Source organism: Hippoglossus stenolepis, chromosome 21 (genome assembly GCF_022539355.2).
Source record: "Hippoglossus stenolepis isolate QCI-W04-F060 chromosome 21, HSTE1.2, whole genome shotgun sequence".
Lineage (NCBI taxonomy): Eukaryota > Metazoa > Chordata > Actinopteri > Pleuronectiformes > Pleuronectidae > Hippoglossus > Hippoglossus stenolepis.
The window spans coordinates 750,039-776,035 of record NC_061503.1 but is presented as its reverse complement, the minus strand read 5'-3'; the positions used below and the strand labels follow the sequence as shown (position 1 = coordinate 776,035).

At 41.1% G+C, this 25,997-nt stretch overlaps 1 protein-coding gene across 6 annotated transcripts in view; it reads left to right on the top strand.

The window, feature by feature from the left end:
- rbfox3a (RNA binding fox-1 homolog 3a) overlaps positions 1-25,997 on the top strand; it is a 488,647-nt gene that overhangs the window by 437,122 nt on the left and 25,528 nt on the right. For all 6 annotated transcript variants that reach the window (XM_035146628.2, XM_035146626.2, XM_035146627.2 and 3 more), the window contains 4 exons: positions 1,520-1,573; positions 16,774-16,906; positions 19,414-19,453; positions 19,643-19,707. In XM_035146628.2, the coding sequence (XP_035002519.1) occupies positions 1,520-1,573; positions 16,774-16,906; positions 19,414-19,453; positions 19,643-19,707 (292 nt within the window). The remainder of the gene's footprint in view (positions 1-1,519; positions 1,574-16,773; positions 16,907-19,413; positions 19,454-19,642; positions 19,708-25,997) is intronic.

Here is a 25,997-nt window from a genome sequence, read left to right as displayed (position 1 = left end):
TTCACATATAGAGAGTTGTTCACATTTGATTAACTAGTGCAGTGCCTGTTCTAAACCTGCCTATTTGGAATAGGCTGTTTGCTTGGCCTGTGGCAATGCTCTGGAGCTACTTCAGAATCATTCCTTGTCATTAGTGACCCCTAATTAAATAGTTCTACAATATACTGTCACTGCACGTTGTGTGCAAATGTATTTATATACCATCTATGATGCAGAGTGAAGGTAGAAAAATGTGCGTTAATTTCTCATAAAATTTTACTGAAGTTTCTTTATTACTGTTTGAAAGATTTACTTAACTGATGTTATTTTTTCATAGCAAACATGTCAGCTATTGACACAATCTTTAGATCCAAATTCACAACTTAAAAAAGATAAAAACTCTGTAATTCAGCTTGATATAAAACATTGCAGCTCAAAATGAATGTTTTGCTTTTGCCTTGAAGACAGATCAAACACACTGACACACTGACTGTTACAGAGAACTGGTCGCTTTACTATTTAAGTTATTACAATTTTTTGTAATTTACAAAATGTCCAAATTGCACCAAACTTGGCTATGGACTTCCCATGACCACTAAGAATACACTTGCCAAGTGTGAACAGTCCACAATATATGCATACACATACAAACAGAGTAGTGAAATTAGGTAAATAAAATCGGCATTTGTCAAAGAGGCATTTGATTTGTTTTGAAATATCAAGCAAATAGCAAAGTAAAATCTCTTCTTACGAGTGGTGAGCAGAGAAAGAGTGAGATTGGAGATGGAGGAGGGGACTTTGTCATGGAGGACAAGGAAGATTTGGTAAATGGATGAGAAAGTGAATGGGTAAATGAAAAGCGCCAATAAAAAGAGCCAGGACACATGCCTAAAGGGGGAAAGAAGGGCCTTCAGGCTATTTCTACAGATGTGGGTGAAATGGAACAGTGATGGAAGGAGAGGGAGAGAATGATGAGAGCTGTGAAATGTAAAAGAAAGCAAGGGGGAGGGGATCGATGTACAAGAGAGAGAATTAAATGACCAGACACGTGAGCATATGCACACACACACACACACACACACACACACACACACACACACTCACATATGTCTATCTTGTTTGAGGGTGCAGAGACAGAAAATAAGCCCTAAAGGGTTTTCCATTTGTCACTGTCATCAGGCCAGTGCAGGCCTGTACATACATAAACACGAACACACACACACACACACACACACACACACACACACACACACACACACACACACACACACACACACACACACACACACACACACACACACACACACGCATGGAGGAAGAAGAACAAAAAAGAAGAAGAAGAGGGCGAGTGGGTTCCAAATTTGTAAAAGTTGTAAATCGATTGGTCAAACAAAATGTAGAAATCAGCACTTTGGTGCAACATATTAAGATGGAAGCAGCAAGGTTGGCATTATGATCCACGGCTTCATGGAGAAATCAAATACTAACATTCATCCTGTTTGTGTGTGTGTGTGTGTGTGTGTTTGTGTCTCCTGTGCAGGCTGGAAGCTGAATCCAGTAGTTGGAGCCGTATATGGTCCTGAATTTTATGCAGGTAAATAAACACACAGGTCTCAAAAGAAAAATACTGTGAAAAACATACTGTGTTGTAGAATCCAGATGAAGCAGTCTTTACATCTGTGCTTCTTTTTTCAACTTTATTTCCTGTCCTCTTTTCTACCATGTAATGTGTGAAGGAAATGTGTGGACATCCACCTTGTGCATTGGTTCAAACCTTAACCAAATCATTAAATCATGAAAAGTACATGAAACATTAGTTTGTCCTCACAGTTCCATGGTGCACAGGCAAGAGACAGCAAGCAGGAGACATATACTGCTCAAAAGGTCCAGGAGAGTCACCTGGTCCTCTCTACAGTGAATACAATACACTTGCTAATGTTGCTATCATGCCAATGCATTATATTTATATTCATATAGGCCAAACTAACAGCTTGTTTTATGGTACAAATGCTAAGACTGACTGCATTTCTTAACTGCTCTACATTTGTGTTTATTAGTCTGAAATCTGTTCATCCCTAGGGGGGTTTACAGGACCCCTCTAAATAACTGTCCTGTTAGAGAGAGGCCACCCAGCTCTTTTATTTATCCTCTCTCTTTTTCTGCTTTCTGCCTCTAAACCCACCAAACAGCAACCTTGGGCCTTCCCTGGATGTTACTAAAAGAGCTACTTGCAGATTAAGTTTGTTATAAAATTCATACATAGCCTTCCTTGAAAATGATTATTTTAAAAAGTTAACCCAGGATTTTATATGTGGAAAACTTCTGAGCAAACTGAGGAGAATTTCAGCAAAGCTCCGACAAACGGTTTATTTCCCCAAGATCGTGTCAAATTACTTCACATGAAGTAGTCTTCTCAACTGCAAAATGCATAGTAGTAGTTGGGCGTGAGTCTGAGGGGTTGTGAGTCTGAGGGGTTGTGTTTTAGGATCATTTGTGATCATTCCGAATTATTGTGTTTGTGCGGGCTGCACAAATTTCAGCCTGTCAGGACATCGTGTACAGTTTGCCACACAGAAAAATGTGTGGTGCTACCTTCCATGACTGGGTGTGATACGTGCAGGGGGAAGATGGGATTTTACTGCTGGATCTGTCCCAAAAAACGTGGTCGTATGCAGTGCTCTTTTCAGAGAGGAGAATTATGTTCCCGGTGATTTGATAGAGTTAAGGATGGGATATCGAAGCCAGAACCGCACGAGACTGACAGCAAATGCAGTTCTATCAATACACTGCAGTGTTTCATCAGGTGCGCTGTCAGCAGCCCACTCTGGTTCTTCCTCCACTGCTCAACGGGAAATTGATCTGTGCACCGTAAGTCTTGTTTTTCTATTGTTTGCTAGCTTCCAAATTCATCATCATAATGATTTCATCTGCGATAAGTATTAATTATTTGGCAGCCTTGTCCTGTCTGATGATATTTGGACCCAGCCTCAATATTATGTGAAGCCCACCAGCTTATAAGGCTAACAGTAACTAGCATTAGCAATGTATTTTGTAAAACCTACCATTTGTTAAGGCACAATTAGTAATGGTGAAATGCATTTACATAGCTTGGTGACTTTGTTTGCACAGCTTCATACATATGGAATGTATTCTAATGTGGAATGTTTAGTGCTAAGGTTTAGGGAGATACTGCGAGTGATGGTTGAACCGATGCACGTTGCACACAGTCAAACACCATCTGTGCTTCAATTCACATTTACATAATGTAGGATGGCAAAATATTTTTACTTTCAGTATAGTGTATGCTGGTACAACTTCAAGACTAATTAGTACCTAAATAATTGATATTAAATAATATAATTAATGGTAGAATGTAACTTAATACATTTACTCAAGAACTGCATTTGAACTAAACTATTTTGAAGTACTTGTATTCCTTTAAACTACACACAAAACATATGAAGGGTTTATTAAATATTTGTTGATATATTTTTAACCATCCAACAATTTAGAGCTAAAATCATAAGATTGGCAAAAAAGAACTTGGAAATTGTTTGGCTAATTGTTTACCATGTGTCATATACATATATAAAGGTTCCGTCTACTCAAATGCCTTTCCTTTTAATTATTTTATAATTTTGAGGTTTGAACTGACAAAACAAACATGAATGTTTCAGTCTGGGCAAATTTAATTAAAACATCTCAGACCAACTCTCAGCAGAAACTATTTCGAACTGATGTAAATATAGATGTTATGACAGGTCTGTTTCATTGGATTGTACGGTTTATCTAATAGAGTTGCAACTGATTGCTTATTGTTGCACAAATGTATAAGGTAGACCTCTTTTTTCATCCCTGCTGTCCAGGTATGGCACAAGATTGTCAGTGTGGGGACTGACAGAAATGTCTGATAATTGAATATCAACTCCAAATATAGAACATACTCCTTGATTGAGGATAGAAACAACAAGGTTTTGGATCCTCGTATTTTCCAGGTAAAGTAACGTAATCAGAAACATATGTAAGTTGCACCTTTATCACTAAGGGTACCAATATGACTCAACAATGTGTTTTACAGAGGTCAGAGGTCCCAAGCAGCAGCTGGTGTGTAGTCGAGGGTCTAAATCACAACACTGAGTTCCTTAACAACCAACACATACAAGTGTCAGCCCTCAGCACATACAGAAATTGCCAGCTACACACAAGAACACAGTCATCTACATACAAACTTATTACATACACAATATTTACAGCTAAAGGTACATTTTTATATTATAATTAGGGTGTCTTGTCCCATTCTTTAAGTTGTGTTCAGAAGTACAAAGACATTTGTTTGTTTGAAGTTTGTACACTCTGTTGATGTTGGTGGTTTCATTTAGGTTTGCTGTTCTTCATAATTACACAGTATGTGGCTGAAAAATTGGTCCAATATTCAATGTGTTTATTTTTTCAAAATGTAACAAAATGCTGACAAATGCTTTTGTTGTTATTGCCAGGGCACAGACAATAAATATGTGTTCATGCAGGATCAACGGTAGTTATTGAACTGGAGATTGTCGCAACTTCAACAGCAGTACTGACGGATTTGTCCAGCAGTTGTCTTCACAGTATCAGATCTTTCCACTGAGGGCATTTCACTCCCTCCTCCTGCACTTTGTACCAAAGCACACTTGGTTCTCCTTCATTGGGATGTAAAGCTGGTACATTTTATGTGATGAACACCTAGAGCTAAAAGTAATAGTCGTGTAACACAGAAGTAAAAAAAATCTTTGATTCAAATGGGTTGGAATAAACACCCGCAAAACACCTCAGTATTACACAATACAATTCAGCAGGTTTATCCTGAATGAATTTGGTTTATCGTACCACAAACTGAAGACCCAGCAAATTAACATAGGTCGAGGATGCTGGAAGTAGGATTACTGATAGGGCTGCAGCACCCCCTTCTGCCGAGAGGATGTAATGTTGCACTACTGCACTGCATTCAATATGACAGCATTGTCTTTACTTTATCTGAGCACATCCAGCTCTGACTGACTTCCAGCATCCCTTACATGAATTTGAACTCTCACCTCAGTGTAACCTTCATGAAGAGAGAATAGACTGCAGGGCTGCTGTATTAGACTGCATTAGTATTAGCCAGGTGTATTTAATCAACTGGGATAGTTAATGGCACTCTTTATTTGTTTTATGTGTGGCTTATGTGTTTGAATTGCATAATCAAATTTTACTACAGGCTTCTCTTGGCAGCCCTGAATTTGAACAGTAATGGCAGCCATTGTGTTGCTCGAACCAGTTATGGTGAGGTGCGATGTGGGGTTTGCTACCAAAGGTTCTGCAAAGGTGGCCAGGTAGTCCACCCTAATAAGGAGAAGCCATCATATGGTTAGCACCCTCAGTCCCTAAATACTTTGTGTTTGAGTCAGTTATAGTATCACTGAATGTGCTCGGAAGGTTTTTTTTCTTACCCCAGCCCTCATGGAGTCTCTGAAAGAGATACTCCAGGTCACCACAGGCTCTACGAGAGAGCAGTGCCCTCTTGTCCTCCATGGCACCTGCCCCCCTTCCCACATCCTGCCAAAAGATCATCAAAGATGAGGCAGTTGGGCAGTATCTTGCTTAAGCTGATAAGAAAAAAACAATTCTAATCTTCTATTCTATTTGGTGTCCTGTTTAAACACAAACATTTACAGTGCAAGTGGAAAAAGTAAATAGAAACTTGGATTTAATAACTGGTTCACCTTCCGAAAAAATCATCAGTAGCTACAGATTACATTTGCACAAGAGGAATTTTGGACCATTCTTCCTACAGAGCTGAATATGGCTGACCTCAGCAGTCTTCTCTTATTCTTAGGATGTCTGGTGTTAACAGGTGGCCCGGATTGGGCCAACCCAGAAGGTAGATTTTCTTGGTTTAATTCTGTCATTCTGATTTACTTAGATATTTAGGGTCATTATCCTGCTTCAGCTGGTGAACAGCCACCTCATTCTTTAGTAAAACCCCTTGGTAAACATTGAAATTCATCTTCCCGTCAATGATGTCCAGCTGTTCAGGCCCAGATGGAGCAAAACTACAAATTACAATGCTGCCTCCCCCATACTTCTCCTTTAGTATGATGCTTTTATTTATTCCCTTGGGGTGATTTCTTTTAAGCCTTTCTTTTACACCTCACTGATTATTCCGTCTCGTGTCTTCTAGGAAATAGCCACACAGGGCCGCCGCTAGCCATTTTGGTGCCCTGGGCGCAATTGCCTAGGGCAGGGGTCGGCAACCTTTACTATCAAAAGAGCCATCCAACTAGTTCACGTTCATTTGTTAAATTTTTATATTGGGATGATTCAGGTGAAAAACGTATGATCATATGTTTAGTTATTAAATGATGGTGTCGGATCATGTCTGCGTTTCGCTCCCCTCACTTTAACACTGAGTCCTGACTCTGAGCATCTCGTGTTGTACTGAGCACAAAATGTTGACGAATCATTTTTCATGATGTTTAAATGCAACCTTGTAAACTCTGGAGCGAATCAAACAAACACTAAGTTACTTCATGTGCTGATCAGGTCCTGATAACTAGTGATGAGTGTTTATTAGTTCAAGTGAGAGCAGAGTGGAGGAGGACACAGAAACTCCAGCTCGGTACAAACCAACTGCAGCTTCTGCTCTGATCACTGAGCAGCTTTGACCAGAGAAACTCGTTCTTTTCACTGTTTCCACTGTTCTTCAACAAAGTCACTTACCGGCTGCTTCACGTGAACGAGATCTGATCTCACTGCGTGTGTCACTCTGAGCGAATACGGTGTGTGTGTGTGTGCGCTGTCTGGGAGCACACACACACACACATTTTGTCTCGCTTCTGGTATTTCACATGAAAGGCCTGATACGATGATGATGTCAAAAATGAACGTAAACATTCATCATATGAAAACTTATTCGTTCAGTTCATCGTTCACGAAAAATATGAACGCGTCAATGAAAGTAACACTGTACAGGGAGCCGGTGTAGAGGGGCTGAAGAGCCGCATGCGCCTCCGCAGCCGTGGGTTTCCGACCCCTAGCCTAGGGCAATGTATTTTATTTTTTACAGATCAAGAACTATTCAAAAGTCACAAATCTTTACAAATTCAGCAGAAGACAGTATATATTGAACTACAGAGCAGGCATTTTCAGCAGTTGCCGGAAGCTCTACAGACGTACTCGTCTGCATTTCATTCAGGGGCAGGGACCCAGCCAGAGTGAGCACAGCCCAACCACAGCAAGACCAAGCCCGGGGGGAAGCACCCAGCCCGCCTGCACAGTCCTGCAGGCCCAGCCAGAGCGCATGTAGCCACAGGCAATGTCAGTTGGTAAGCAACATCCAAGCAACATTTTGACGCCTGGGGCACTTGGCTGCGGTTGCAACGCGGAGCGGCTGCTTGTCACGGTTTTCCACACAGGGAGCTCGTCTACTGCGGAGCTGCTTGGTGTGGTTTCTAGCATAACTACTGTATTTCCTTGTGTAAATTGGAATATGTACCTACTAAATGCCAGGACTTTATGGTATGAAGCTGTGCATCTTCCGGTCTTTAGATAACAGTGTCTTTAGGCCTCTCAATTACTCACCAATTCATCATTATGAATGATCATGACGGATATGATGATGATCAAAATAGTCGAGTCCCCTCCTGCACGTGGTGCCCTATGCACAGCGTGTGGTGGGTGCGACGGCCACCTTGTTTTTTCAAGGTATGTTTCATATCAGAGACATGGCTGGAGACCAGTGTACCTGACTGTACCGTCACTCCGTCAGGTTACTCCATCGACCGGCACGACAGAACGAAGAACTCAGGCAAGTCTAGAGGTGGGGGTGTGTGCTTCAAGGTTAAGTCTTTGTGGGCCATGGATGTCAGTGTTTTAAGAACGCACTGCTCTTCCGTTCCGGAGCTGCTGACCATCAAAGTTCGACCCTTCTACCTCCCCAGAGAGTTCAGCTCAGACATCTCACAGCTGTTTACAACCATCCTCAAGTGGATAAATCTTTAGCTCTGGAGGAGCTGTATTGGATTATAAATGGACTGGAAAACTCTTACCCTAAGGCCATTTTCATTATTTTGAAAGACGGTCCTTCAAAACGGTCAACCCCCGCAAAGCCCCGGGGAAGGGATGGCATCCCATGCTGTGCGCTCAGGGTGTGCGCTGATCAACTGGCAGGTGTTCACCAACATCTTCAGCCTCTCTCTGAGACAGTCCGCGGTCCCCCACCCCCTTCAAGGCATCCATTATTGTTATTGTTTGCCTACAGATCGAACAGGTCCACAGACGTCGCCATCGCCTTGGCAACCCACACAGCGCTCAGCCACCTGGACTACTTCTTCAGGGAATACATATGTGAGAATGCTCTATGTTGATACAGCTCAGCGTTGAGCACCATTATTTCCTCAAAACTCATCTCAAAGCTCATTGATCTTGGTCTGGAGACCTCCATTTGCAGTTAGATATATGACTTCCTGACAGGCAGGCCCCAGGTGGTGAGAATTGGCAGTCACATCTCCTCCCAGCTGATCCTCAACATGGGCGAACCTCAGGGCTGTGTGCTCAGTCCCCCCCTGTATTTCCTATTGACCAATGACTGCACAGCCAAGCACAGCTCCAACACCATCATTAAGTTCACCGACGACACGACCATCCTGGGCCTCATCACAAACGACGACGAGATGGCCTACAGAGACGAGGTCACTGACAAGCTGGTGCAAGGAAAACAACCTATCTCTCAATGTCTATAAATCGAAGGAGATGATTGTGGATTACAAAAAACAGCAGGGAGGTAGACATCCCCCTATCCACATCGGCGATGCTGAAATTGAGAGGGTCAGCAGCTTAAGGTTCCTCGGCGTGCACATCACGGAGGACCTCTCCTGGACACTTCAAACAGACACCACGGTCAAGAAAGCTCGTCAGCAGTTCGTTTTACTTAGGCATGAACGCCAGCATGTACAGAACTCCGCAGCCTGGGTTCTCACCCGTACTAAGCCCTGGCAGCACATCACGCCGACCAGCATTCATCTCCACTGGCTCATGGCTGCATCAACTACAAATCCCTCCATGCTCTAGCCCTACCATATTTAGCCGACCTCCTCCAACCCTACACTCCACTCAGAAGGTTACGGTCCTCAAACTTAGGTTTGCTCTCCCTCCCCAACACCAAATTACGAACTTTTGGAGACAGAGCTTTCTGTGTCGCAACCCCCACCCTCTGGAACTCTCTACCTGCTGAACTACGCAACGCTGAATCACTCAACATTTTCAAAAAACTCCTCAAGCACCACCTCTTCACTAAGGCCCATGTTGGTGTGAATTTGATCAGGAAAGCCCAAAGGTAATATCATTACATTTGGCACAAACATTCACTTGGACTGACAAATTGTCTAATTTGATTTTGGAAGGCAAAGGTCAAAGGTTAAAATCACAATGGCCCTACAAACTATGTTTATGTTTTTCTTGAACATGACATCTTAAGGGAATGTCTTAAAATTTGGAACAAACCGTCACTTTATGTGACCCAGAGCTTTGTGCACAGTGTGAGCAGTTCTGCCTTTCTCATGTTAAAGTCTTCATCCAGCCACTAAACTGTTAAACTAAACATATTCACGGAACTAATGTCAGAGGTCCATATGTCCGGGGTTAAATTATGTCACGTTTGTATCAATCAGACTATAAAAGTGTGTGAGGTCTAAAAATCTGTGCCTGAACAAGAAAAGACCAGGAACCTGACCTGGATCCCTCTAACATTTGAAAGCTGGGACCCAGACCAGTGCAGAACCAAGAAAAGCTGGACCCGAACCTGACCGGGAGACACAGACCCGATCAGCACTGATTTCACATCTAATTGCTTCGACAAGTTAATGTGAATTCACAAGTTGTTAAAACCAAACTCTGTCTGACCAAATGTAACATTAGCAGCCTTCCCTAACCCATGCCTGTTTGGGATGCATATAATCCTTTTGTAAAATACAACCAGGTCTTCTGATACTCCTCTGGCATAACTTAATCTACTTAATATACTCATGATTTCAGATTAGAAATCGGATTATTGTCACCCTGAAGGGTGGCAAATGTAACTTGTTTTCGGCTTTGAATTGTGTTGCACACAAACACAGGACTTTCATCAGTGCTGTCTGACATGGCCGGGGCCGGGACTTCTCAGCTCCACTTGGTTATTACACAGAAATAATCTTAAACACACCCGGGACCTGCGATAATAGATTGGGACAAAAATAACTATAAAGCAAGGATCTCAACCCATACAGGTCATGTGTTGGTTCTCGGGTCGTAGGTTTTGGTTTGGACCCCTGAAGACATCTAATACCTCTGAAATGTACTGGTGGTTTATTAGTTGACAAACCCCAGTCTTCCACCACAGAAAAAGGTTGGTCATCAAAGGCTCTACGATTGCTTCAGCCTTTTTGCTGTCTCATGACGGTTTTCAAGTGGCTTTTGAATGGAAACATTCGCTGTCCATTTCTCCATTTCTTCTTTTTTTTCCTAAATGCTCGCTGCTGTGGTGGCTTCCAAACAGCTTTGCTGTAGTGACGACCTTTCAGGTGACTTATAAGATTTGTTGTGTTAAAACTTGCAGTCTCAAGAGAGTCTTCTCTCCTCTCAGAATCAAGTACAGTACAGTCCAATGCTTCCCCCCCACTGGTGTAGTAATGTCATTGCAATTATCATCTTAAAATTCATTATTGGATTAATACAAAAATAAAAAACATTCCCTTCATCGACCAATGATTTAATGGCCCAGATAACTATTGTAGAAGCATATGGAAGGAAAAAGGAAGAGGTGGTAAAGCACTGCTTATGCTGTGGCAAGGTGGGAGGGGGCTCCACTATAACTCACAAGAGAGGTTATGTATGGGGTGGGAAATTATTGCAGATAATTCAAAACCATGGGTACCCCAGTATGTTTCCTAGTTACATTTTTGTATACGGCCACCTGCCTAGTTAGCAAAAGAACATGGTAGCTGTAAAAATCTTTCCCTCCGAAACGCAAGTCCATGCCTAGCCCGATAGAGATATTTGTGATGTTATACTTTTGTTACATTGTATATCTATTTATATTATATTAAATAGATCAGCTTTGCTTGATAACACAAATTAGGGCGGGGTTAGAGCAGTCGTCCTCGAACCAGAAGGGCAGCAGTTCGATCCTAGTCTTCCCCAGTTCGCATGCTGAAGTGTCCTTGGGCAAGATACTGAACCCCAAATAGACCCTCCTCATAAAGAAAGAGCTACACACACACACCCTATTTCATCTCTACTCCAGTGTTGATATTATTATACCTTAAGCGTGACACCAATAAATTTGGCTATCAGAAAAATATTTAATATGAATATTGAAAATATTCATATTAAATGATAACTTTAATTGACAATAAAGCTACCTCGGGGCACCACCCTTCAAAGGAAGGGAAAAGATAGCCAATTTATTGATTAAGTCTCTAAGTACTATCTACAAATTTGGAACTCTTAAGTACTAACTACAAAATTGGAACTCTGGTTAATAATTAAATTAATAACTTTAACCAAAATTACCACATCAATACCTAGCAGGTTGAAGGATATGGAGTTCTTGACAGTGTAGAGGTTGGCAAAATTCACACTTATGCAACATTAATGAAGACAACATTTGTTAAAGAAAAACATTTATTATGAAGATAATAAAAGTATGAACACAAACGAACTAAAGGTGGACTTACGATATACAGATGCGCATGTGTGTATGCGTGTGTGTGATTGTATTCTTCAAAATGGTGGCTGGTCACTATGAAGACAAAAGAACACATGGAATGGTGCAGTCATGTGGTTGAGGTCACGTGTATGTGTTAAGTTTGGGGAGATGTGTGTGTGAGGTGTTGGTGCCAGGTTAGAGACAGTAGTTAGTTACATGCAAAGAACGTCTGTAAAGAGCATAACATAACTAACATTAACTTTCAAATAACGTATTACCAAATATCACAACAACACAAATCAAACTTATAAACATCACATGAATAGAAGTCATCAGTCCTGTACATAGCCTAGTGTAATTAATAAGCCCAGTTATGTTACCAGTTCATGAAAAGGGGAAAAAGGTCCTTTCTGATGTGCTGTTTGAAGTCCAGTGAAGTGGACTTGCTGGTTGTGGATACTGTTGTTGTGCATCTGCTGCTCAGACCGTGTCTCGTGGCCAATTCGTGCTGATGTTCTTAGGCAGCCTCTCGCGTCGCTGCCTTATGGAAGGTTTTACAAGTCTGCTTCAGGCAGTAGAAAAAAGCAATACCCACCTCTCCTCCTGGAGAAGTGAGTAGAAAGAGAGAGAAAAGAGGGGGAACTGGGCTTTTATAGGCCTGGTGACCTCATGGGTCATGGGGCTCACAGTGACCAATAGTGGTTGAAAGTTGTGTCCAGGGGCAGTTTTAACACCTGGGTGTGAAGTTGAAGCACCCTGGGAGACTGAGTTCTGGAGGCTCTCCTTCTCAAGAACAAAGAAGACATGCAGGCTTTGGCTACACATGTGGGCCTAACTATTCTTCACAAATACTAGGTCCCAACACCAGAAACCCTTATTTCATCACTACATTATCATACACATAACTTTAACTGCATTATGTTATGTCTGTCTTTTCATTATGTACATATATCTGTTTTTCTTGTCTATCTTGTACGTCACTTTCTGTTATCACCATTTCATAAATAAAATTAAAAATATATGTATATAAATAAATAATGTATTGCGTTCAAACAGGATAATAAGAGGAAATAACAATATAAAGTGCATATTGATTGTAATTAATGAAGTGACACATTCAAAACTCAAATGCCAAAAGAAAAGAAAAAAAAGAAGAAAGATCTACACATAGATGCACTGTATGAATGTGTGGGTGAATGTAAAACTGTACTGTAAATCACTTTAAGTGGTCCTCAGGACAAGAAAAACGCTATTTCAATCAGGAGCAACTTCGGTTCAACGTTTTAACAGTATTTATTGACATGCGCACAGAAAGTGATGTTAATGTTATAGTCTTTTGGCATTTTAGACCCCTATGTGATGCCATCGGGATTAGATGGGGGTGAAAAAGAACGTAGTACAGGAATTCCCCCCGGGGTCTAGACACTGGTGGTGGTTCAATCAGTCACTCAATCAAATTCTATTTGTATAGCCCATATTCACGAATCACAATTTGTCTCATAGGGCTTTAACAAGGTGCGACAACCTCTGCCCTTAACCCTCAACAAGAGTAAGGAAAAACCACCCAAAAGAAACCCTATAAACAGGTGAAAAAGAAGGTAGAAACCTCAGAGAGAGCCACATGTGAGGGATCCCTCTCCCAGGACGGACAGAAGTGCAATAGTATTAGAAAGAGTATTAACAACATTGATTAGTTAAACAGTTTGTAACATAATGGAAAGTAAATGAATTGAGGAGTTATTGTCTATAATGTTCAAGTATCTGAGTAGACATATTGTATATCAAGTAGTCTTGTTGGAAATAATAGTCCACTATCAGCTGTCACCACGATGAGGATCCACCACCACAATCAGATGCCACCATAATCCACAATCCATCGTCATGATCCACTGACACTATTGTGATACTGCTCCTGCAGTGTCATCCAAGTGTCCGTAAGCCCCCACATTCATATTAGACTCAAAATGGCATCATTTACCCCATGTGTTAGCCTAAATGTCCGCTGCTATCCTCCTACCTGGAGCCGCATTTATGTTCATGGTGAGTAGATAATGAGTGAATTTTTATTTTGGGGTGAACTATCCTTTGAATGTAGAGTCAGATTTTGTCAGAATCAGCAGAGAATGTTATGCAGTTTCAACGTATCACTTTTTTTCATAATTTAAAAATGAATGATGATGAACCAAATTTAACCAACAAAATATATTGATATTGAACATATCAGTAAAATGGACAAGGCATTTCTTTCTTGCTTATATGTGTAACCCTGGATGCAGAACCAAGTCTCTGGTTTAACAATTACATCCACCTCAACCACCTCTTGGTGACTACCCACTTCATTTAATTCTACAATTTCCGATTTGATTTTAGTGTGACTGCAGATTAAATGTAAAGGTTTATATGACTATACAGTAGAGCATGTACATGCTGACATTTCTGGCCAGGGGTTTATTTGTATTCATTTTCTGTCCCCGACAGATTCACTCAACACCCAGTAAACCCTGCATTACTTGCATTTCAATGGCTCAATGACTGAAAAAAACATGGGTTGGGTTGGTTATGGCTTTAGTGCAGTAGCAGATTTAGATATTGGTGATATGGGCAAACACCAAGGCCTGGAGAGCATTCACCATAAGAAAATGCTGCATTGACACAATCTTTTTTCTATCGCTCATCAGCACTTGCACATCAATGATATAATGTCACCGTGTGGGTCAATTAACCTTCTCGGAGACGGCGCCCTATTTCTAGTTTATAAAATGCTGAGAAGATCTCACAGTCAGAAGTACCGAAGCAGGAGATGGGGCAGGGGTCTTGGGGAGGATTAACTACCTCCACTTTCAATTGGATCAAGGAAGGCAAGAATGGTCTGAATTTAGATGGAAATTGTTTTTTCATTTAGCTTCATAAAACCAGAGACATGACATTGATAGAGCAATACAGGGAACACAAAAATAGTGAAAACAGGCCAGTTAACAGAATGGAATAACAAAGCAGTGTGTGTGTGTGTTTTTTCTATGTTTAAATTAATATTATTTTATTGAGTGATTTTGTAAATTATGTGCAAGAGAAAGAAGAAAAGAGAAAAATAAACTTGAATCAAAGCTGAGTCAAGAGTGAAGAACAAAGGGGCCAGATGATCAATACCCCGGCAATTCAGCAGGTCCAGTGAGATCAAGCTATTGTGATATATTTATTTTGCAGCTGTATTTACCAATGAGCGAATGGTCTTTTTGCCTATGGTCAAGGTAATAAGCATGGCGTTTTTGTGTTTGTGTGTGGTCTCCTAAGAGGCAAAGGGAAGGGGAAAGTAGGATGCTGTGACCCAGGGTTTTATAATGACAGTTATTACATTGCTCCTTAAATTTGGGGTTGGTTTGCAAAGCAGTTGTCAGTTGTTTCCTGGCTGTTGTATTGACGGTAGTTGTTTTACAAGTGGGAGTGGTTGGAAGTTATTTGTGATATCAGTCTCTTTCTTGAGTGCATTTTTGAGTTGTTGATATTCTAGAAAGTATTCCTGAGTGAGGTTGTACTTCCGGGTTAAGTTGTGAAAGGTTTATATGGCATTGTTTTCAAACAAGCGTTGTAAGTGAGTGATATCCTGCTTTTAGAAAAATCCAGCCTCTGAAATTACAGTGTGAATTTTTCTAAAATGGAGTGAATTTACACTGTGAAAGTGTTTGTTTAATGATCTTATTGATATTCCACCATGCTTTCAGAGTTGTTGTGATGACTGTGTTCTTCAAGCAGTTATGCTTTTTAATTGTTGTTGAAGTCAAATTTAAAGGTAAATGATCTTGGCTGGATTTAAGGATCGGGGAGATGTTGAGGTGGCGGTTGGCAGAAATATATCCACACCGAGATATCGGATGTTACCAATTGGGGTGTTGAAGTTTAGTTTTCAGTTGTAGTGTTCCATTGGTACTGATTTAATGGGAGGATGGTGGATTTGGACCAATTAATAGAATAATCAAACATGGAGGAGAATCTTTTATACAAGTTTGAACTCTGCAGGTGGATGGCTTTTGAATGAATACAAATAATAATATATCATTGGCATATAAACTAACCTTATGGGTTGTATTGGCACTGGTGAGTCCAGTGTTTTCTGAGTCTTGGCAAATGGGGGTAGCTATGACTTCAATAAATAGTGTGAATAGCAGGGGGAGAGTGGACGTCCTTGCAGTGCAGCGATTTAGTGTGAGCTGTTGTGATATTATTCCATAGGCGATTATTGACACCATTGGTGGATTGAAAAAGATTTTAATTTAATGAGTGACTCCAAAACCAAATTGCTCTAATATTATAAATGAAAAGGTCCAGTTTACATGGCCAAGTGCTTTCTCTGCATCTAAAGATATGATGTATGTGTTTGTTTGTTGGATATATTGATTATGTTGAATAGGAATTAAGATGATGATTCCTTTCTCCAGTCTCATGGATAGAGCTTTACTGATTAATGAGTGACAGAGGGTGAACAGAGTAGGGTCCTTGTTAGTTTTGAGGAGTAGAGGGATGAGATCAGAGTTCCTGTGTAGTGGGATGTTTGAAAATGTATAAACGTCTCTTATCATCTTAATAAATAGGGGTGATATTGTTGTCCAAAAGTGTTAAAATCCAGTGGGTTAACCATCTGATCAGGTGCTTCGTTATTTGACCTGGCTTGAAGTGGTTGCGCAAAGTAATCTAATGTGGTGGGTCTATTTAAAATATTTGCATGAAGTTCAGATAACTTAAGGAGATCTATATATTTGTTTTAAATGGGTTTATTGTAGTTATACCAGGTCTACAATCTAGTTTTTAAAGGTTGGTATAGAAATTTGGAATGTTGCTGATATGTTGTTTTTGATGTAATTTAAGCTCCTCCTGTTTAGGAGTTTTAAATCCAGTATCCAACTGTTTTAATAAATAACTGAATAACCCCTTTCCTTTTTATACTTGGTTGGTTTTGTCTTTTCATGACAGCAAAAAAAACCTACAGTCCAAAAGCTATCATGTCCTTCAAACTAGTGTGCGTGTGTGTGTGTCTGTGTGTGTGTGTGTGTGTGTGTGTGTGTGGGTGGGTATGTGTGTTGATGTCTTTCTCTCAGTGACAGGCTTTCCATACCCCAGTACAGGAGCAGCCATGGCCTATAGGGGGGCTCATTTGAGAGGGAGGGGTCGTGCTGTCTACAATGCATTCCGAGCTGCACCTCCTCCTCCACCTATCCCTGCCTATGGAGCGTGAGTGCCTGCTAACACACACAACATACACACATCCAAACACACATAATCCAAACTGTATGACAGGTCTCCACAACTTAAAACACACAACTGCACAAATCAAATTCATAGTAATACTGAAAACATAAAAACTAACTGATATTGCTCCCGCCAAATTTGTCTATTTTTTTTGAATGTGTCAATCTTTTTTCGGCTTTGAATGGACTGCTATAGACTCTAATGGGCCTGCTTCAGAGAGAGCGAGAGACCTTGTGAAAATGAAGGGGAAGACTGAGAGAGAATAAGAATAGATGTAAAAGAAGAAAAATGCAGATGAAGACAGAGAGTAAAGGCCAAAAGCTGAGAGAAGAATAATGTGAGAATGTTAATTTGTCATTTGTCATTAACTGTTTGCTGGTAAAATAAATACATTTTTGTTATGGCTCCTTTTTCATGAATTGAAGTAAAGGATGTAAGATTTCCTCTGTGCAAACAAAAGGCTTTTTTCTCTCAGATTTTGTCCTCAACTTTGTTCAAATTCGTGTTAGTGAGCACCTCACCTTTGCCAAGATAATCCATCCACCTGACAGGTGTGACATATGAAAAGATGCTGATTATAGAGCATGATTATTGCACAGATGTGCCTTGGAACGGTTACAATCAAGGCCACTCTATAATGTGCTGTTTATCTTGAAGAAATACTTTAATTTGGCACTATAGTTTAACATGGGGTATTGTTGTTGTTTTGGGGGGTTTTCTGCGTTTGTGCAAACTAACTGTTCAGCTCTCTGGGTGGCTGATCTCAAATGATCTCTCAGGTGAAGACCCAGGATGTGGCGGCCCTGGGCTGGCCTGGCTACATATGGTCTGCAGTTGGGAAGCTGGTTGGATGTACTGTCAATTTCTCGGCAACAGCATTGGTGGACATCACTGCAGTTAGCATGCCAATTGCAGGCTCCCTGTACACTAATAGTGCTCTGTAATCAGCATCCTGCTATTTTAGCAAAGGTGAAGTGAATCAATCAATCAAATTTTATTAGCCCATATTCCCTAATTACAATTTGTCTCATAGGGTTTAACATGCTCTGTGCTTAACCCTCAACAAGAGTCAGGAAAAACTACCAAAAACCTCAGAGAGCCACATGTGAGGGATCCCTCTCCCAGGATGCACAGAAGTGCAATAGATGCAGCGTGTAACTGAACACATCAACAAAATTACAATATTTTTTTACATTGATTAGAAGAAACACAATGGAAACGTGTGTCAATATATATTGCTGTGTGATGGCATATGGTGGTGCAAAATGGATGTAAGGGGCACTGGCCTCTACAGGTTCGGGCACTGGCTCCAAGTCCAAACCCTAAATGGATGACGAACGTGCTGTGTCTATGCCATCCCACTTGCTAGTGAGCCCTGGATTTTACTCCACTAGTGTGCATACAGATACATGTTGTAAGTCTAGTGCATGTCATGTTTGGTGTGCTACTGGAAACACCTACAGGCCAAAGGAATCGCTGCTGAATTTGTGCCAAATTCTCTGGCAGCGTGGGCAGAAGATCGATGACTCAGCATTAACAGAGATAACATGGCTCCTTTATGAACTGTGTGTGATGAGCTGAGAAATAACAAAAAAAGGTATATGTACTCCTAGATATTGATCCAACTGTAAGGTGTAGTATTTTGATGTGACATATAAGAGCATATGAGATTACATACATGTATACAGGTAGGTGTGGCATGGGACATCTGACCACCACCAGTGCAACCCCTACATCACATGGCTGTGACATCTGTTGTCTCCATTGTGTGTTATTTTTTGGCGTGCATTCAGAAGTTTGTTCAGATCTTAAGTAGGGGCTAGTGATGATCTTAGTTGGCTAAATCATTATAAAACCATTGGTGAGCATGGTGGAGCAGGAAAGGCATGTGGATGACGGTAATGTGGTAACGGCAAGTTCCGATCTATCTACACCCTGCATCTGGCTGCAGACTTCATGATAATAGGTATCATACACACACACAACACAAAATAGGAATATGAAGTAGTCTGCAACCTATTTGCCTCTAACAGATTCGGCCCTCCTACTAGCGCTACTGGGAGTGGCGTGATGGAAGACTTTCTTTAACTCATCATGAACGAATTAAGAGAAGAGCAGATTGAATATCGGCTCCTTCATACTACAGTCTCCCAGAGTCACTTGAAAGTAGATGATATAAGCAAATTTTGCCCATTCCCCAGTGTACCGTCTTGGAGTTGAGAGGCAAGGTTCAGTGATCAAACCCACAAGAACAGTAACAACAGGTGGAGATGCTGGCTGCATATGTGCTAGAACATTTTGTGTGTATGTGTTGGATGCTTTATGTGCACAGACAGTTACAGAGGTTTGCACAGAATCATGTGGAAGTCAGCTGTCCCTACTTACAGACAGAATATCCAGTTGTGACTCTTTAGTTAAAAAATTCGACCCTTTCATTTAATTTTATTTCGATGAAAACATTTTTAATGTTTCATATCCTTTATCAACAGTGTGGTCTACCAGGATGGCTTTTATGGGGCAGAAATATATGTAAGTCAAAATCCAAATATATCTAATAAAATATTTATACTTGTCATTGTGGTTAATCATCAAAATAACGTGGAACTGAGTATCTTTCCCACTGCTTTACTTGTTTACGGTTGTGATTGCAGCTTCATTTTGGCTTCAATTGTGTGTTTCTAATTTGATGTGACAATAAATCCCCCCATCTCTTCTCAGGGAGGATATGCAGCTTACAGGTATGCACAGCCAACTGGTACCGCTGCAGCTGCATACAGTGACAGGTATGTTGGCTTTCGGTTCTGTTAAAACTTTGTTGGAAATATTGTTGCATTTAACATTCCTTAAAACGCAGCCTGTGCTCCTTACCTGCCTTAAAACCGTACCAAATATGTGCACCGATATATTGATGTGTGGTGGATCTGTTAACAAAAGGTCCATGTTGAAGCCTACGTTGAATGTGATGACATCAGGTAGATGGCTCATGGAATAGGAGAAAAGGAATATTTTCGCAATCCATCAATCGATCAGATTTATTTGTATAGCCCATATTCAAAAATCACATTTCGTCTCATAGGGCGTAATAGTATCTGCTTAATTGTATTGATTTTAATGCAAAATTTGTAAACAGGTGGATGATGATTCAGCAATAAGGAAATCCCACACATCATGTTGGTTCGTTGGAATACAAAGTCCAACACAGGAGCAAAAGTTAAACATAGTTTGGGTGAATTTGAAATAAACAGTTTCATTGGTGTTCCTATATATTGACACTGGTCATCTGGTTAAATATAGTCTGTAAATAAGTGCCTTATTATTGGTGACATTGGTGGCACGTGACAGGCATTGCCACTTCCACTATAGTCTAGAATGAATATGGAAAATATGTTTATTTTATTTCATAGTGACATTTTGGTGGAGAAAAAAAAGTTCAGTAAGTACAATGACTAAGTATTGGAACATGACTGTACTAGGTTAATGTATGTATAATAATTAATCTATTGCCCTTCATGAGTCCCCTAAATTTGCTTTGTGATAAAAGCTGCAGGAATACATATTCATATTACACAACCAAACAATGTCTATGAAGTCTCACCTGGTCAGACGATGAGCAGAACTAAAAAAATCGACTTCCTGCCATCCACACACAGCCAATATGGATACTCACACAACAAACTCCACCATAGGCCGGTGAGAGAGCAGTGTGGTTCATTCCATCTTTCAATTATCATTTCCCTTAAAGCTCCCATCATTCTCGCAACTCTAATCCATTCACATTTGGGGTCTTGTGACATACCTTATCATCTCTGCCCCTGACTCTACCCAAGGCAGCACTCTGCCCGGAACTGCTGCTCAACTCCCTGTGCAAGTGCTCTTAGAGCTCGTGGAGCCTGCCAGTTATTCATCCAGATCAGTGATACGTATTTATAGAACAAAATAGTTCTATGCTTTTGTATGTGTTTGAGCAGTGCCTGAACCCACTATTTCTTGTATGTGTGTATGAAGGTGCTTGGGGAGCTAATCTTGGGGAGATTGAGTATGTCAGGCCTGATAAGAATAAGCCATAGCTAGAGCCTGTAGGCCTGCGATAGTGTAAGATTTATCAGAAGCAAGGAGCAAGAGCAGGTGAGGGGGCATGTCTCTCCAGAAGACTTATTTCATTTTGTTTGTTTTTCTCCTCTGGCTTTTCCTCTTTCTCACTCTTACCGTTATTCCGTCTCCCTCTGTGGCTGATGTATAGCCTATCCTTCTCCACTCTCTCTGTATCCTCTTTTACACTATGTCTCTCTCATTCTATTTTTAAGCTCTCCTGATTTAAAGCGAAGCCTGAGCGGTAAGATGAAGATGAGGCAAAGGCTACAGGTTTATTTATTGTGGAATAAGAGAGGTCTTTAACACACTGAATTCACGCGCATCTTCAGGTGTTGTACAAGCGTACATTGGCAAGTGGACTTGCTCGTGTTTCTTGGAAATGTTTCACCCCTTATCCAAGAGGCTTCTTCAGATCTAACTGACTAGTAGGAGGTTTCAGGTATTTAACCTCTGTAGGTTAAACCAGCAGGTCATTGAAACCCCCACCGGCAATTGTGTTGTTGGTTAGTGGTTGCCTATATACACTTGCACAACTCCTGAAGTTACCATGACCTGGACACACACACATACACACACACATGTCCACTTTTGGAGACATTACTTAGTCTTGCACTCATTTACTGAAGAATTACCTCATAAACTAAAGAAAAAAAACAAGACAAGCAGTGACAAACTTGCACCGAGATGTTGCTGTCAACTTTGGAATTTCAACCAGGCGTCTCTGAGGAAAATATGACCTAAATATTTCCAGCACAACAATGAAAACAAATGGATACCGTGTAATTCACTGCTGTTCTCCGTTCCATAATTAATTCAATCGCATAAGTTCCATCAGTATGACTCTCTATGACCCATTCATTCACTAGTCTGTCTCAGTCTCCCCACCTCTTTTAATCAGCTGACTGTTCCAGCTGATTTTTCATGATTTCAATCAGCCAATCATATCATTGCTGCCAAACATTAAATCTGTTCTCGTCTCTGTCATTGTTAGCTGTAATTTCAGTGATTCACTGTGTATAGCAGGGCAGTAGTCATAATAGACACTGGGCACGTCCCCCCAATGTTTAAATATGGTCAAGTTGTCCCCCCAAAATAAACTGAATTGTAAACTGGCCGATGAATAATAATAATAAAACTGTTATGCTATGACGACAAGCAAAAAAGCACCACCATCCGAAATAGTCACTATGAAACTTTGAACGATTAAGGAATTAGGGTGTAGTGCAGCTCATATACTGTTTCTGGCAGCTCTGCATGCGATTTGTCCAATATCCCTTTTCCACCAACGCGAACCAGGTTCCAGTTCCGGGCTGGTGCTAGTGCTAACTTTAAGCACAACAACAAATACAGCGGCGGATACATCCTATTTTAATACGAGTGTTGCTTGTGGCTTTGCTCTTCTTTTTTCGAGCATTCACAGACATCCAAACACAACTGGTCCAGCATATTTTAGCTGCTCGTCGCGATCGCTGCGGGCGGGCCGCCGCAGTTAGCTATCACTGTTGAAAGTCTGTTGCTTGTGGAGTTGTCCATGCCTCTCCGTTGCAAACTATCCAGCCTGGTCTGCCTTTGGCGAGGGGCAGTAGAGCTCTCTGCATCAGCTGTTTGCTTGGCCAGCAAGTGGTATTTAAGACTCGACGTACTCCGGTGGTAACTCATTTCACATCGACAGTAAATGCATATAACTTTGGTCTTGTCGATAGATCCATCTGGCTTGGCTTTGAAGCTGAACTTGCCAATAAAAAAATATATATATTTTTCAATTTGAGGCTTGTTTCTGCTTGCCATCCACATGTTACTGCTCCATTGCTGATTTCACAAACTACAGTGCGGGCCGAGGTTCATAATCACAGAACGTGCGTGCGCTAATTGCCGTCAAAAAAATGTGTGGCGTTAAAATGAATTTGGGTTAACTCGTTACTATAGTGTTAGCTTTGACAGCACTAATTTATATCTCAATATTTTACATATTTATGTATGTTTTATATAATTTGATATACTTGTATTTAAAAAATGTGAAAAAATGAATATATAAAGTTATATAAAACATACATAAACATATATTATATTATACCAAGCACTCAAAATACATAAAAATGAATTTGTGTGTTAATGCTGAGTTGTGAGATTTTGGTCCCCTCCCAATGTTCACTCCATGACTACGGCCTTGGTGTATAGCCTACATTCTACTCACCCTGCGTTATTTCATAATGTCTGACTTTGACCACGTTCATTTGGTTGAGGTTTAAATCTAGCGCTGATCTGTTGCACAAGATCACTCCTAACTCTTCTGGTGGCAGTGTAGAATCACTTGCCAGGCGCAGGCGTTCCTCTTCTCAGCTGTGACTTACCGGCTCAAGCAAGTTGTGTTCAAATTCGACCAGATTATGAGCTTCTGCCTAGGCATGGTTTGCCAGCCCAGCTTCTAAAGCCCTTCAGGGGCTTACTTGCTGTAAGTTATACATTTTTCTGCATAAATTCCTCACTATTATTGATAAAAATCCACTGCAACACAGGTAAGCATAAATTAATCAAGTCAATTTGTTTTTTCTTTCTTGGCTTTCCTTACTTGCTTTTTCATTTCCTATACGATGCACAGCTTCACCTCCTATCAACATTGATGGCATGGTGAGGGGTCTAAGCAACCAGTGGACTCATGTATTTCATGATAATAATAATAACAATTATTATTATTATTTGAGAAACCTATAAAAAGCCTTGGATGATGCTATGAGCACACGCACACCTGAACGCAATGTTCAGTTTATAAATTAAAGTCCACCTGGTAATGTGCGTACGTGAATGTGCCTTATATCCCGCCCTCTACACGCCCACATTCAACCATAAATGGTCAATGCAAAGCACCTCATAAATATAACATTTTCCCGTTGACCAATGGTTTCCACGGTGAGTCATGGCATCAAGCGATGAAAAGAAGAAGAGCAACTTTCAGACACCAACACCGAGGAGATGTTAGTGAGGTGGAGGGGAAGAAAGACAGATTGTTTGGTGGCCACAGCAGTGATTTTATTAATAAAGAAAATACACTGATACACTGCTGCTGCTGCGGATAATACAGTGAGTGAGAGTGAGTATGATAGAAAGAGCAGTGCCTGAAATAAAAAAGAAATCTAATTCAAAGGTGGAGGCAAAAAATATAACTGTCGGAATGTGGGGGAACCTGTTGAATCACCTGTACATATTTTAATTTAACTGCAGGATTAAATTCAGAGAAAACTGTGATGTCACATCTTTCAAATTTAACAGAATAATTTTTATGATAATTTTATGATTGAAAGATGCTCTACATATAAAGGTAATATTATACAGTGTTAATCACATCACACACATACCTGTCGGCTAATAAACCAGACAGGTGAGTACTTCTGGGGGTCCATGGACAAGCCCTGCGCCAGACCATAAAAGAAACATCTCACACTGCAGAAAGCTGCAGCTGAATGGCTCTGGATCAGGAGGAAAGATCCCAACTGGGCCCCAATATGCTAGGGACATGCACCCAGGTCTGATCAACCTGTGGTGGGCCTGCCTTAGAGGCGTCTTGTAATTAAAAGGCAGAAACACCTGAAGATGCTAAGGTACACAACTGAAGACATTCCCCTAACATCCGCTGTTGGTCATGTCAACAACATCCAAAACATCAACTGGTGGGCATTAATTAGTGTGTTAGAACATACAAGGGATATTCTCCATGTTCTGTTCCATGTTCAGGAGCAGATGTCATCAGGTGGTACCCAACCATCATTGAGTGTCTCGACCCTCAACCACAACACTCTCTAGTTGGTGGGCCAGCAATGGTGGCCAAATCACTGCTCTTGGCTTCCTGCTTCCTTCCTCCCGCCTACTCCATATCCAGCAGGAAGCTCATTCTGCCTCGTCCCCCATCCGACAAGCTGCTTGCTTCTTGCTCCTTTCGTCCAGGCCCAGGGCTGACAAAAAAACACCAGGCTGGAAATAACAAGGCACTGACATGGTGGGTCTCCTGGACAACCTCTTGACAAATGCGCTTGACCTTCCCCAGTAAGGGGACCCAGAGCATCTGTGGCTCAGGGGGTAAACCAGAAGGACGGCGGAGCGATTCCAGTCTTCCCCACTTCACATGGCGAAGTGTCCTTGGGCAAGATACTGAACCCCTAATTGCCCCTGGTCTCATCGGAAAAAAAGTGCTGCCCATAGATGCAATACATGAATGGGTGTGAATGGGTGAAATGCAAAAAAATTGTACTGTAAAGCAGCAGCAGCTTGTGGAGGGCGCCGGCCAAATGAAAGTTCTTGAACGTTTGGCAATCACGGGACCTGAGGCTGCTCTTTAATTGGATGTTCCAGATTTTCCACGGGAGGCAGCTCTCTGCTATGGCAACTTCACGTGGAACTGCAGCAAATCTGGTAATCTCTTTAAAAAAACACCATTTCACAAGAAAAAAAGAGGATAAAGGAGCTTGGTCTGGATCGACCCAAATTAGAGATTCAGCAGCCGGCAAGTGATGAGGATGAGCTAACACCCGAGGCTTCTCCCACTCTTGTTATGAGAAAAAGGGTTGGCTAACCGGATGTGATGTAAGTAATGCCTTTTATTGCTTCCCCTGTTTGCTGTTTCAAAGTGTCAGCACAGAGGTACTGTGGACAACGATCGAGATGGGAGAAATAAAACATCTCTTTGAAAAATGCAAACGGAAAGTTGCCACAGCTATTTTAGACTGGGCCTCATTCACTAATGTGCAGAGACATTTTATTACTCTCCGCACAAATTAAAAGCGTGCGCAAAATCACCACCGGAATCATGGGACATACGCACCAGCCAATTTTGTTCTCAACACCTCCTGTATGTGGTGCTAATTTGGCTATGTTAAGTTGGCTATGACATGGAGGCTCTAAGGATATGCCTCCCATACTAACACTGACCCACCGCCGAACCGGTCATGCTGGATGATGTTACAGGCAGTTCACCATGGCGTCTCCAGAC